Genomic DNA, 15,772 nt, shown 5'->3' on the forward strand with positions numbered 1-15,772 from the left:
CAACCATATCTGAAATTAAAATATAGCCATTATACTAATAAAAGCAGATTTAGAACTTTAAGATTCTATCAAACATATCTTATACCTGAATTTAGCTCAGCCTAAGCTAGCTGTTCCAGTTCATTTTCATATCAAAGGACAGTAAGGCCAGACTTGGAACTAATATCTTTCAAGCATTGATGTTTTAATTTGATGGCTATCTGTATTCTAGGACCTCTTTCCTTTCAGGATCTGGCACTGAGTGAAGCTGATCTAAATCTGAAACTCTTTGACTTCAAAGAGGGTCCTGTGCTCAGATTAGCACCACAGTGGAATGAGCCAGAAAAGAAACAGTCCATAAAAGCATATAAATTCTTTGATATCCCAAAGCTTTTGTCTATTTCCTATCAATCTATAAAGAAATCTTAGCAATTTAAACAAAACGAGTCAAACATCAAAAATAACTGCAATAAGATTTATCTCTTCCAGTATCCAACAGTGTCCATTTTACTGAACTTTTCACACTCAAGTTACAATTCTTGCAAGAATAGTTTTATTTATATATATATATATATATACACATACTGATTTTTTACCTACAGAGATAACAGCAAGAAGCAAGGAGGAAATAAATGACAAATATTTATATGATATATATATGTTAAATATGACAAATAAATGTCTTGAGAGAAACTAATTTTGCAAAAGTTATCATAAATTTTACCCATTATAAGAAACATTTTTTTTCTGTTCAAAGGAACAGATAAAAATGTATTAATTATAATCATTCTCCATATTTTCATACATGTTCATCAAATTTAAGAAGCATTTCTACAAGCTTGAACTTTATTAACTTGGAAATAAAGAAAATAAGCAGAAAAAATAAAGCTAACACTGAAAATTCTTCAATATTGGGGGCAGTAAATGAGCTGGGAAGGAACGGGTCTTCAAAAAACTTGATTTTAGGGCAAAAAAGGACTTCATCAGAAGCCGTTCTGGGCTCACTCTTTTCCAGATCTCCAAAAATGGGACAAAACATGAACAAAACAGAGTGAACCACAAACAGAAACCCTCTAAGAAGACTGTGGAGTAACACTACTTTTCATAAAGGTAAAGAATAAGTGTAAGGCAGTATGGTTTAAGAGATAATTGCCAATAAATTCAGGAAAAAGTAATGTTTAGATCACCAGGGTTTTTTTTTTAATACATTACAAATGAATTCTATAATCACACATAGGTACTGAAAAGACAATCACCAGGTCATTTCACCTCAAATAAATCATATTTTCAAACATAGAGTTAGAGACAAAGTTAGATTTCCTCCATCCCATTTGCTTTGAAGTTTAAAATACAAGGGCTTAATAATCTTGAAAAATAAATTTTAAAATGATCCAAATATTATACAAATTGATAATTCTAATCATCATTTAATTCCTTCATGAGAATTAATAAATAAGACTAAAATGATAAGTAATATGAGTTATTGCTTTGTAGCAATAAATCTCAGTAATAAAGAACATGGCTTCAGGAATCAGTAGATTTCAATTAATATAAATGTCATCTCTGCCAGTATAAGAAATGTAACCTGGGCAAGTTATTCACTGAACTACAGTTTCTTGGTATACAGAATGAAGAAAATAATATTACCAATCTCATATAGTCATGACAAAATTAACTAACATGGTCCCTTTTAATTAAATTTTAACTACTTTGTTTAACTACTAGGATAGTTCTTGACTCACAGAAAGTATTTGATATCTGTTACTGTAATTATCATTACTATCACCACTATTCGATGATAAGGCCAATCTTCTTACATGTCCACATATACTCCTCTGGGATCATCTTCTGTATATTTGGTGGAGTTGTTTACCATTGCTGAAATGCCACCTGCTTTCCTCTTCATTAAGCTAAATCCTAAACATTTCCGACAGGCCTGACATTTATGATAACTTCCCTTACTAAACATATCCCATAATAATATTTCTCTTATACTGAATTCAGTGAACTTTTATACATAATCTGTATTACATTATATTAATATTGCCTTATCCTTGTTTTCTAGCTTTACTGTAGGTTTAATAACTCTCTATAGCTTCTCTACATTATATATATGTATGTATATGTTGTTTTGCTGAATAAAATATATTTTTAAGACAAAGGATTATTTTCCTTAAAAATAAAACACATCGGGCTCCCCTGGTGGCGCAGTGGTTGAGAGTCCGCCTGACGATGCAGGGGACACGGGTTCGTGCCCCGGTCCGGGAAGATCCCACATGCCGCGGAACAGCTGGGCCCGTGAGCCATGGCCGCTGAGCCTGCGCGTCCGGAGCCTGTGCTCTGCAGCGGGAGAGGCCACAGCGGTGAGAGGCCCGAGTACCGCAAAAAATAAATAAATAAATAAATAATAAAAATAAAACACATCCACAAAAAAGCTAGTATGGTGGTGGGCATACAGTAGATGTCTAATGCATGCTTTTTAAGTTGAATTGTATTGTAACATATTAACAGCATCATGTGGGCTGTTTCATCTTTTCCATGGTAAGTTCATCATCCCAACAGTGACAGAGTTGAATACAATCTCCATGGAACCAACTTGGACGCTCTAAAATGATGTTAATTCAATGAGCTGAACTGAAAATCCAAACCCCCTCCTAATACAGACACTTTCATAATTTTATTTCATTTATAGAATACTGACTGAATCCTAAGTGTCTGAACTCCATATCTTAAATTACATGAGAACAGTTGGGAAGCCGGTACACTCTAGGGCAGAGTTGCCTTCCTCCAGGAAAAATGAACAATGAATGCTATGGGTAACTCCTTCAAATGTTTCCCTTCTCATATTAAAGTAAATGCTGATTTCACATCCTTCCTCAATGGGTAGCTTCAGAGCATTTAAAAGTCAATACTTCTCCTCTCTTAACTCTACTTCCCTCTACCCAGCCTGTCCATCCTTTCCGTATTTTATAATCATGAAGTATTCAGTGTTCATAATAAATCAAATAATTTTCACATACAAAGGAAATTTCTATTCTCTTTTGCCCAACATGTACATAGCTAAATCCATATTGATTTAGCTTGAGGTGTATGAAGAGCAATAAAGAAATCATCATGGTGGAAGGGGAAGAAAATTACTAATAATAAATAAATGCCAGCAAAGGAAATAGAAAGTTTTCAAATTGGCTGGGCAATCATATGGGGCTTGATATATGACAATATTCCATTTTACAGTAATCCTGTCTACTATTTTATCAGTACAGGATATTTTGATCGATAATAGGGTCCATGTTATTAAAGAATCAGTAATGTATCATATTCCCAAATTCCATCTAACTGCTCTAAATTCCATCTTTGGGAACAATAATTTAACTCATATTATGCCTGGAAAAAATGCTCTTGGAGCCACAGATATAAAAGGTTACCATAAGAGGATTTGCAAAATCAAAGAGGCTTTCAGAAACATACACAATTTTAGACAGTTTATAATTCATCTACACATTCAAATATACCAAATCCTAGATCCCCTTGCACTATCTCCTTGTAGGAACAGAAAGAATATCATAATTACTGATTTTTCCCCTGGGGGGAAAAAAGGTTCTGTATTTCAAAAGAAACATGCACCATGCAACGTGCAAAATAAAATAAAAAAAATACCTTGTGTTTCTTATTTTCAGGGCCTGTTGACATGGACAATGCACAAGGTGAAATCAGCTCGTTGGTTCTTGTTAGAGAGATGGGAGGTGATGGGGATGAAACAGATGACCTGTGGTCAGATATGGAGCTTTCGGATTTCCCAAGTCTTGAAGGCAGGGTAAGATTTGGGTGCAGTGCTGAGGTACTGAGGTGGTGCACCTCTGTGGGCGGATTAGCATGAGGGAGAGCGAAGCACCCCAGTTGGGGAAGAGAGGCAGAGCCAGTGCTGGAGACAGGGTGTGGGGGAGGAGCTAAAGGTGTCTGCCCCTGGCCAGAGAGAGGTGCTGATGCTCTCTTGGATCTGTTTATCAGGTTTGAAAGAGCTGGGGAAGGATGGTAGCATTTCTCTGGAGAGGGGAGCCTGGCTCTTGGGTTAGTGGGAGGAGACGCCGAAGATGATGCCGACGAGGCTATCGGAGAAGGATGTGGGGAAATATCCCTGGGCTTTCCTGGGCCCCTGAGGTCAGCATCCTGTCTGCCCTTGAAAAACAAAGGAGAAAAGCTTGGAGGGACAGGAGGCAGACCCACAGAACTGGAGGTACTGGTTTGCAGCTGGGAAATCATTGGGTTGCTCTTCAAAGAAGTGGGGGATGGCATTTTCTCTACATTCAAAGAAGCAAGGCTGCTACGGCCCTGTTTCGGGGGAGAAAGGGAGGATGCCAGAGGAAAGGGAGCAGCTTTAGTGGAAAAAGAGAAGGGAAAGGATTGCTGGTTGAGATCAGAAACCTGGTTTTCCCTTTGCTCTGGAGACGCCGCTCGCAGGGAGCAACTCGAGAGGGATTTTTTAGGTGTAGGAGAGGTTTGTTTAACTTTTTGATCGAGTGTGAGGCTGGAAGAAGCCAGGGAGTTGAGAGAGAAGGTGGGACAGGATGCCGGGGAAAGGGGTCTTTGGTGAGAAGGGTTGGACTTGAGGATGGCAGTGAGGAGGGAAAGCCGGGAGGGCACTGGGGATTTCACCCCTGACTTTGAGAAGTTCCCGCTGGATGACACTTGGCTACAGACAGTGGAAGAAGAGCCGTGGAAAGGGGAGGGGAAGGGTTTGGGACTCGGAGAGAGTGAGTGCGTGACGATGCGGACTGGGATGTAGGAGGCTGAATTCGACTTCAGAGAAGCACTGGAGGGCAGCGAAGGAGAAGAGGTTCTCGGACTTTCTCTGGGACTAAGGACATGCGAGGTGACAGTCTTCTTGAGGACTTCAGACGTCAGGCCAGGTTTTTGCTGGACTGCACTTGGACTGGATGAGTGAGAACCTGATAATTGAGCGGGATGGGGGAACTGTGACGTCGAGGACGTGGCCTTCGGTGCAAAAAAGGGTGCAGAGTAGGCGGAAGTTTGAAAGGACATGGCTGTTTCTTCCACCAGGGCCCCACTGACATCCAGCCTCCTCGGGTGGAACTCCTCCAGGACAGAGGCTCCGGCTAGGTCGACTGGGACAGGTGGTGTTTTCTGATTAGTTGGAGAAACAAAGGAGAAAGCAGGTGGTTTATAGGCAAGCTGCTCAGAGGCAGTGGGAGAAGTTAACTAGAGGAAAGAGAAATAGACAGGGTCATAGGACATCATTTGTGAAACTGTCAAAACATTCTTGTCACTTGCTCGTTTATGCAAACAGTCCTATTAGTTTACACAAAAAGAGGCCTTTAAACCTCTGAGAAAATGGCAGAAATTCTGTTTTGCTAATGAGGCATTGCTTTGAATTTGAAATAAAATATAAATAAACGGTGAACTCTTAGATACTATATCTCTATTCTCCAGAATGAACATCAATATAAAATTGTATTTGCGTGTCTCCCTTTGGAAAATAATTCATTGACAAAAATCTAAAAGAGTTATATTCTTTTGGAATTGCATGATTTGAAAAGATTTAAATCACCATCAATATAAATTTCAAAATGCACTTTGGAAAAGGAAATAGGTTTTCTTCCATTGCAAGAATATAAACCATAATATAATAATAATGACTACAGGGCTTCCCTGGTGGCGCAGTGGTTGAGAGTCCGCCTGTTGATGCAGGGGACATGGGTTCATGCCCCGGTCCGGGAAGATCCCACATGCCGCAGAGCGGCTGGGCCCGTGAGCCATGGCTGCTGAGCCTGCGCGTCCGGAGCCTGTGCTCCGCAATGGGAGAGGCCACAACAGTGAGAGGCCCGCGTACCGAACAAATAATAATAATAATAATAATAATAATAATAATGACTACAATCCTTAAAAACTTTACCACACTTTGAGTGTTAAAAATTCTAAAAACTTGGACTACTCCTGCATATTGTAAACCTGAAGATAATGCCCAGAATTCAAAAGATGCAGCGCTCAACATCAACATAACTGACAAACTGAGAGACTGAAAGCCAAGGCTGAAACAGAGAGGGAGTTTTAGCTTATGAAAAATATTTTCCCTAATTACTTGCCAGAATGAACAGTTAACAAATGATGTGAGTTATATTGGAAGGAATGAATAGATACTCTTTCATATGGAAAGAAGCCAGAGTACTTTATCTTTTTTTTTTAATTGGAGTATAATTGCTTTACAATGTTGTGCTAGTTTCTGCTGTAAAATGAAGTGAATCAGCTATATGTATACATATATCCCCTCCTTCTTGCACCTCCTTCCCACCCCTGCCTCCATCCCACCCATCTAGGTCATCACAGAGCACCGAGCTGAGCTCCCTGTGCTATACAGCAGGTTCCCACTAGCTATCTGTTTTACACATGGCAGTGTATTTATGTCAAACCTAATCTCCCAATTCATCCCACTCTCCCCTTCCCCCACTGTGTCTACATGTCTGTTCTCTACATCTACGTCTCTATAGGTGCCTTGCAAATAGGTTCATCTAATCTGCCTGAAACAATGCAAGCCACCAATCCCACATCAAATAAAAAGAAAATAAAGAAATAATGTACCACTTTCAAGAGAAGCTAGGGAGAGCCTGTAAAATAAGTGAGTAGCTCTATTCTTGTGCTATTTTTAAAATTATCCAGTACTTTAAGACAAATACAGAAATTATAAATGATTCTAAAGCCAAATCTTTTAAACAGAGGTTTCCCTTCAAGATTATTGATTTGAGTCTATTGATCCATAAGAGAAAAGAAAATATTTGTACCTAATACAGAATTTAGGGAATATCTGTTATTCAAAATATTAATTTGTATTTATTAAGTTATATACTTAATTTATTAAGTTATATATTAAGTTGTATAATAATATTATATACATCGCATTACATAGCAGAAAAGTGTACGACCATAATAATTAAACTTATCAAGAGCTTCATTTATAAACTCAGTAAAAGATATTTCTTGATTTTGCTCTATAACATGTTAAGAAGGTGTCTGTCAGACCTAATGCAAAGATTTTCATATCATAGAGTTTTGAGTTCTAAAAATATTTAAAACTGATAAATTCAAACTCACCCCAAATTTCTAAGTTTCTGAGCAAATGTACCCAAAATATTCTTTTCTTTTTATATGTAAATTCATTTGTGTATTTGCAACACAGAATTCTTGCCACATAAGTTATTTTTGAATAATTTTGGCATGTAACCCAGAATATCTGAAAATCATCAATAATTGAAAATCAAACAGAATTCAATCATGCTTAACAATTCCCTCACATAAGTTTTGCTTAAAAACAATTCGGCTTATCCAGTATTCGTAAAACCAACTCATGTGTTTAGCCATAAGTGAAAGGTCTTCTCTAATTGTTTCCTATGATTGGTCTGTCCTCATGGAAGGAATGAAGAAATTTCGAGGCTATGTACATTCTCTCTGCATGCTATGCCATAGTTTTTGTTATAAAAAAATTGTAAATTAATAACAGCCACAAAAATCCCATTACCTTTTCAGTCATGTTTCCAAATAACTTCAGTTTATATAACAAACTCATTAATTCATCCTGATTATCCACCAAATTATCATGTTAAAATCTCAGGACTGCAATTTTGAGGGTCTCATCAGAGGAAACGACTGTTCCCTCCAATTTCCCCAAGACTATGGTTTCTAATTACCAAACATTCTATTACATGAAGTCATATCTTACCTAATATAAGTAACTCTGAATTTTACTGTACTTTCTAATAGCTTATTATTGAAGAACTTCTAAGAAAAGTTCAAATGAAAAGATTCTGAAAAGTCTAAGAATGTTTTTTATTATATTTTCCTATTTGATGTATTAATAAGCATTTTCAATTTTTTTTCTAATTTGATGTTATCCTAATTTATACTAATATAAAAATGTGACACCATATTTTTATAAAATTCCCAGGAGAGGGGAATGCATTTTTTAATGAAAAAGATTCATTTTCCTGAGTTCCTTTTATTAATAACTTTAAAAAAAGAACAAGTAAAGACATGAATAATTTTATGCAGGAAGAAAGGATGGATACCTGTCAAATGTTCCGTCAAGTAGCTCGAAATAGGCCCTTTATTTTAGTTCTTTCCTGTAAATCCCTTACTGATGATAATAAACTTCTCTGATGATGCCTACAAATTATATCAATCTTTTCATCCTCTCTCATTAATAACCCCTGTTCTGTTCTCTAGGTTCTCTAATTCCTTCTCTCTCAAACCTGTTCTCTGTCTTCTCCACCATTTATTTCTAACCTGATATTTGTTGATGTCTTTGCTTCAGACACCTGTCTAAAATCACCCTTGACTATGTTCTCCAATCCCCAGCCCTCTTCTGATTCCTTGAGCCCCCTTACCACATACCTCCTCCAAAATCATTTTCAAAACTCTCTTCTCCTAGAAAAACTATCCTGAGCTCTGAATACATTCACAGTAATCTCTGTAACAGAGGATGCTTACAATATTCTGCTCTCATCAAGTGGATGGTCTTAATCCTAAATCCATATTGGATCCTGCATAATAGAGGCTATCAGTTATTTTAACAACCAGTCTCTGTAGTATAGATGCCTTGTCATTTTAGTCAATCTCAAATTAACTGCTTCTCAGCACTATTCACAGTAGCCAACACATGGAAGCAACCTAAATGTCCATAGACAGAGGAATGGATAAAGAAGATGTGGTATTATATACAAAGGAATACCACTCAGCCATAAAAAAGAATGAAATAATGTCATTTGCAGCAACATGGATGTAACTAGAGATTATCATACTCAGTGAAGTAAGTCAGAAAGAGAAAGACAAATACCATATGATTTCACTTATATGTGGAATCTAAAATACGACACAAGTGAACCTATCTATGAAACAGAAACAGACTCACAGAGATACAGAACAGACTTGCAGTTGCTAAGGGAGGGTGTTGGGGGAGGGATGGAGTGGGAGGTTGGGATTAGCAGATGCAAACTATTATATATAGAGAGAATGGATAAACAATAAGGTCCCACTGTATAGCACAGGGAAATATATTCAGTATCTTATGATAAACCATATGGAAAAGAATATTTAAAAAACTGAATCACTTTGCTGAACAGTAGAAATTAACACAACATTGTAAATAAATTATAGTTCAATAATAAATAAATAAATAAATAAAATTAACTGCTTCTGTGTATATTCAGTTTTTCCTAATGTGTCCATGAGATTCCAAAACATCTGAATAAAAGCCAAAATGTCTGATCTGCTGCCTGATGGTCTGAATAGTTCCCAAGATTTGAACCATGTTGGTCCATATAGTTGTGCTCTTTTTCCTGAATCTGTACCATTTCTGCAAGGAAGAAACTCCTGATTCTCCTTTGTCCTTGCATGCAATCATTACATTATAGCACCTTGGCCTCCTAAACAAACCTGCTGATCTGTCCTCTTCTCACTGATGGACACTTACAATGTGACTGAGCAGATTCTCAGCCTTTCTTACCTGAACAATTCAAGTCATCCTTCTGGTATTCCTATTTCTTGTTGCACCCAATTACACCTATCTTCAGACTGACCTGTTAAAAATCTAATCAAAACACACCGATGCTCAAGATGCCACCAATACTTTCCCACATCTACCATGAACTCAAGGTTGTTCCTTCACAACAGATCCCCTCTCCTCCTAGCCAGTCTCATCTCCCTCATCCCCTGGTATTTTGCATTTTAGGTTTTAGAAATACTTATTTAATTTCAAACTTCTTGACAATATTGTCAACACTCTAGCCATCTTGTTCTTTTGCCAATCCACTTGGCAAATCATTATTCTTAAATCAATTACAGTCCTAGACCTAGTCTACTTAAAGCTGCTATTTAAAAAATATAGCAGAACCCAGGGCCACTGCACTTGATTTAAGAACTTGTCCTGTACAAGGGCACCAGCTGAGAGTGGGGCTGAACTTTCCTACACTTAGCAGAGGGGGTACCTTTTTCTAATTCACACATGGGCTGGGTAAGGCACTGTAAATTGGTGTCATCAAAAATTTAAGGTCTATAGTCTCAGCTGGGCTGTGTACCACTCAGCTTTTTTTGTGGGTCGTTTGGGATTTTTTTTTCTTTTCTTATATTTTGACCTCAGCTTCCTCTCCTGTTCTAAACAACAGCCTTCCACAAAGTTAGCACACACTAACCCTTTTCCCAGAACCTCCCTCATTGTGTGCAACAGATGACTGAGATTCCTTTTCTCCAAGGAAAATTATGATTACTGGGAAAATTAAATATTTTCTAGACCTATTCTTATCCCCTTTCCTTCATTCTAAAGAAAAATAATGTATTTTCCCTTTTTAAGAGTAAATTTCTCTCTGTGTTCTGAATCCCAGCAGCTCTTGCCTTCTCAGGGATCCCATTTCATTAACTATCCCCTGTATGCTACATATTCATCCTTTTTCTTTTTTACTTGTTCTCTCATACTAACATAAAGCAGAATACTTCCCATCATTAAAAAGATAATAATAACTATCATGTAGTGTACTGTAAAAATGTCCACATTTTTCTACTCTTTTCATAAGAAAGGCAAAGTCCTTTTCCTCATTCACCCTCTAACCTTACCTAGCCATATGACTTGTTTTGACCAGTGGGATGTTAGCAAATGTGATACAAGACACAGTGGCTTGAAAAGCACTTGTGCATTGGGGCTTACTGGTTTGCTGACTGCAGAGCATCACCACAATGTAAATGAGCCCAGGCTAGTCCACTGGAAGATGCCAGACCACATCTCAGCTAACCAACCACCAGACAGCTAACCAGCCAGTAGCTGACCCAGCAGCCAATTGCAGACCCATAAGTGAACCACAGCAAAGATCAGCCGAGCCTGACCCAGAGCTGCAGAACCACCCAGTTGAACACAGCCAAATTGTTGACCTGCAGATTTTTGAGCTAAATAGACGGTTGTTGTTTGAAGGTTTATAGGAACATTGTGACCAGACCTACAGACCTATGTGGACAGCTGCAAGAACAAAGGATTCCAACACCAAGAAGTTTGCAACAACTAACCAAACCACCTCCCCTTTTTACATAAAAGAAGACTGAATTCCAACTCAGCGAAGCTGGTTCTTTGGGGCACTAGTCTGTCATCTTCTTGGTCTGCTAACTTTCCAAATAAAGTTGCTATTCCTGGCCCCAATAACTCATCTCTCAATTTATTAGCCTGACATGCGGTGAACAGTATGAGCTCGGACATGGCAACACTAATAAAATGAGCCCTTTAAAAGAGGGTCAGAAAACTAGAGATCAAGGTAGCAGCCTTTTTTTTTTTTTTTTGTGGTACGTGGGCCTCTCACTGTTGTGGCCTCTCCCATTGCAGAGCACAGGCTCCGGACGCGCAGGCTCAACGGCTATGGCTCATGGGCCCAGCCGCTCCGCGGCATGTGGGATCTTCCCGGACCGGGACACGAACCCGTGTCCCCTGTATCGGCAGGCGGACTCTCAACCACTGCACCACCAGGGAAGCGCAAAGTAGCAGCTTTAAAAAGCAAGCTGCCATGAATTCTACAGCCTCGAGGAAATGAATTCTGCCAATAACATGGAGGAACTTAGAGGCAGACCCTTCCCTTAGGAGAGCTTCCAGGTGAGATGAACTTGACACCTTGATTTCAAACTTGTGAGACCCAGCTCAGCTGTGCCCAGGCCTCTGATCTAAAAAACCCTGGAGAAAATAAATAGGTGGGTTTTTTGTTTTTGTTTTTGTTTTTTGTGGTATGCGGGCCTCTCACTGTTGTGGCCTCTTCCACTGCGGAGCACAGGCTCCGGATACGCAGGCTCAGCGGCCATGGCTCACAGGCCCAGCCGCTCCGCGGCATGTGGGATCCTCCCAGACTGGGGCACGAAGCCGTGTCCCCTGCATCGGCAAGCGGACTCTCAACCAATGCGCCACCAGGGAAGCCCCATAGGTGTTTTTTTTTTTAAGCCACTAAATTTATGGAAATCTGTTATGCAACAATAGAAAAGTAATATACTTCCCCTGACTTCTTAACAGATTTTAACCCCTGCTCTTCTGCAGAAACTCTTATCACCAATGTCTACAATGGTTTATTTTTTCCTAAGCCCCACAGGCACTTGAATCCCTTATCTCTTCTGATTTCTCTACAGAACCTGACTAGCAATCTCTTCCTCCTTTTCAAAACTGTTTTATCTGTGGCCTCTATATTATCTCTCTCTCTTAGTGTATTTCCTAGTATATTTGATGAACCCTTATCATAAGCCTTCTCTTTTCCACCCTCTTCTTGTGTGTCAGTACTTACCTGGCTGTCCTCACTGTCTGGAATGCCTGGGCCCTGTTCGTCAGCCAAGAACACTTTTACTCATCTTTCACATTTCAGCTCAGACAATGTGAACGCTTCCTGGTGATCCAGGATGATCTAGGTGTTCTCCCTCTAGATGTCCCACTGTTCCTTGAACCTGTCACCTTTCATTGTCATTATTTTCAGGTGCAACTGTTTTCCAAGCTCCTTGAAGGCAGGTACTGTTTTTTTAAAGTTTACTCCCCTAGTGTCTAATGTCTGGCATGTTACCTTCATGCAGGAGTGAGGAAATAAAGTGTCTAGGGGGTGTAGGAACAGAAAGCCAAAGAGGAGGGTTTTGGTGTCACATCCTGACACCTCCCTCCACAGTGGCATCATCACCTCCCTCCGCAGTTGTCCCCTCCTATTCTGCTCCAGACTCTAGGAATGAGGATGGAGAGAATGATGGCTCTTAGATCCACAGGCCCGTCTTCTCCTCACCAGCAAGACAAACATTTGAGTTCTGATACCAAAAGTCGGGAGACCCTCCTTTTAAAAGTCTTCCTCACCCTTCTGCTGAAATTGTCAAAGCAACTTGTTTTTCCATAATGTACTTCCTCTGCACCTCGGGCTATTGGTACAACTGATCTCAACCAAAAGAAGCAACCAACCACCAGCGAGGCATCACAGGGATTCTGCCAGCATCAGAGCAGAGCCAGGGTCCCCCACTGAGTCAGAGGAACTCTCCTTGGTGTGTCCAGTGTCACTCACCATGGGCGGTGACAACATAGGTTAAGTGGGTGGAATAGGATGGAATCGTATACTCACCCTAAACAAGAAAGGAAATGGGGAGTTGGCAATGGGAAGAGCGCTAGAGAAAGGTTGTTAAAACAATAAAATCAGTTGGTCAGGGGTATGTATATTAATTAAAAGAATGAGGGCCTCTACATTTTTAATCATCTCAACTACCTCAAGGCAATTATACATTCGAGTGGGCCCAGCCAGAATCTGCGTTACTACTTGGATGACCTCCCATCTGCTATGCAAGACAGGCTCCTGTTTTGTTTTCTTTGCTGCTGGGCCCCATGTAGCTCTGCTCTGCATGCAGTTAGGAAGTCATCCTGCTAATGGGCATGTACAAATGACTTCCTTGCATTTTAATAGAAACATGCCATTTTTCAGGAACCTGTGGCTCCAAGCTAGTCTTCTCAGCAGTTAGATTAGCAGAAGACTAGCATTTAGCAGAACTAACATGGAAGTTTAACCTCCCAGCTTTTTGCAAAGTCTTCAACCTCTAAATCCCTAAGCCAAAAGCTATGGACAATGTGTTTTAACAGGCAAAATACAAAACAACAGCCAAGCTATGAGGCTGGAGTCCTAGGTTGTCTTCCCTCCTCTAATATAATTTTTCTCTGCTGTAAATTAAGAGAGTTATGTAATGATGTCTGTTCCCTATTTATATGGCAGGGTCATGGGAAAAGGAGGGTCATTCATTCATCAGATACTTTCTTAGTACCTGTAGTGTCCCAGGCATTGGATTTAGGTGATGCGGACAGAAGGTGAGATTTTTTTGTCATCAGAGGGCTCACAAATCTACTGGTGTAAGAGAGACATATAAAGGCTATTCTGATACAATGTGCTGGTATGAATAGGGTATTTCACTATAAAACAAAGGCCCATGACTATAAAAAAAGGTTTCTATGTCTGATGACCTGTCCAAATAATTTGTTGCAATCTCTTTTCCATGGATCCCTAAAATCTAGGTTCTTAATTAATATGTGTGCCAATGTCCAAGTTTCCCAGAATTTTTTGTAAGAACCTCTTCTATTTGGTCACCGCTAGTTCTACTGATCTTATTTTTCATGTCCTTTCTTCCGTTCTGACATCCAAGCTATGTTTGAACCAATATATAAAATGTTTCCCTCCTCCCACGTTCCTTACACTGTGCCCCCAAACATGCTGCCATTTCCAACTTTTTAGATACAGTGAATCATTCCTGAGAACACTTGTGGGCCAGGAACTGTTTTAGGCCATATATTTAATCTTCGCAAGGAAGGTTGATAGCATCACCCCATTCTACAAATGAGGACACTAAAGTTTACGACCTCAAGTAACTGCCCAGAGGAGTGTGACCATAAGTTGCCAGTCTCATTTTTGCTTTTTCATACAATCTCTCTAATGTGTGATCTCCCTTTCACTACTTATCCATTCCTCAACTTGATTTCTGCCCCATCACCCCACTCACACTCTTCCCATCAAGGTCACCAAATGACCTCCTAAGTCTTATATTTAATGGACTTTGAAGGCCCTACTTTATTTGGCTTTGTTTTGTATTTTATTTTGACTTGTATTAAATTTATATTTTCTATCATGTTATATATTATATTATTTTCATAAATCATATTATAGAATAATATTTTAGTAGAAGGTGCCAGGCTGCTCTTCCAGAGCAGAGTTGGTCAGATGCCAGACAACCTCATCCCTTCTCCCAGAGGAGGAGGAGCCCAGAGGAGGTGTGTGTCCAAGCAGGTAACAGGGCCAGACTCTGGGCTCTAACCTGGGAGAGCAGAAGGGCTCCCATATCCCAAATTGAGACAGTGGCCAGGTCAGACCCCGCTTCCCTAGCCCCATCCCTACACATCTGGTTCTAATAATAATCATGCAGGAGAGGGTCCCTCTCCCTTCCTTGCAGGGAGCACCTCCCTGCAGGGACCCCAAGTGCTTCACCACCAAGTCTATCAGCAAAAGGCCTTTTGATTCTTCCCTTACCTTTGATCTTGGCCTCTTGATCTCCTAGCTTTTTATCTTCTCTAAATCAAGCAGCAGCATATATTAACTTGGCTGTCCCACTTGGCAGAATTACTTGCTGCAGGACAGTAAGAAAATCTGTCAAGGCAGCTAGAAAATATGAAAGTACAATATTGGAGAGGAAAGCTGCATTCTCCAGGAGGCCTCCCGGCATAAAATGGGGAGAACCATGTGATTCCTATGTGATAATTCCATGTTCATTCTCAAAACGTGTCATGCCGCCAGAATGTTCTTTCACGGTTGGTATTTTGTATTCCCGAATGGATATGATTGATATCAGATTCATCTGAGTTTTAGAAAGAAAACATTACTGAGCTATGTTTAAATTATTGATTAATTAATGTTTATATATTTTATGTATTTGGCCTCATTTATAAACTACTTTTTAGTCGAAAGTCTCTTTAGCTTTCCCTGCATGAAACCCCTCTCTCCACCTTCTTTGGTCCCCTCTCAGCCTCCTTCTTTGGCTTCTCATCTTTCACTGGCCCTTTATACTTGACTGTGTCCTGCGTTGTATCTTGTGTCTTCCTGTTTTGCATTATTTCCATGAGTAAACAGCTCTATTCTCATAGTTTCAGCTCATATAGGAAATATTTCCAGTCTCCCATCTCCCTCCTATGTCCAGATTCATATTTCCAGCTTCTTTCTTGATAGCATTGCATTCTGCCACCAGGCATCTCAAACTCAACATTAGATATCTC

At 39.6% G+C, this 15,772-nt stretch overlaps 1 protein-coding gene across 1 annotated transcript in view; it reads right to left on the bottom strand.

The window, feature by feature from the left end:
- MLIP (muscular LMNA interacting protein) overlaps nucleotides 1-15,772 on the bottom strand; it is a gene marked incomplete at both ends in the record, with an annotated part of 286,062 nt that overhangs the window by 143,338 nt on the left and 126,952 nt on the right. Inside the window, one exon of the mRNA XM_081247370.1 lies at nucleotides 3,637-5,196. Coding sequence (XP_081103496.1) covers nucleotides 3,637-5,196 — 1,560 coding nt within the window. The remainder of the gene's footprint in view (nucleotides 1-3,636; nucleotides 5,197-15,772) is intronic.

Source organism: Mesoplodon bidens (genome assembly GCF_964165515.1).
Source record: "Mesoplodon bidens genome assembly, chromosome: 10".
Classification (NCBI taxonomy): Eukaryota; Metazoa; Chordata; class Mammalia; order Artiodactyla; family Ziphiidae; genus Mesoplodon; species Mesoplodon bidens.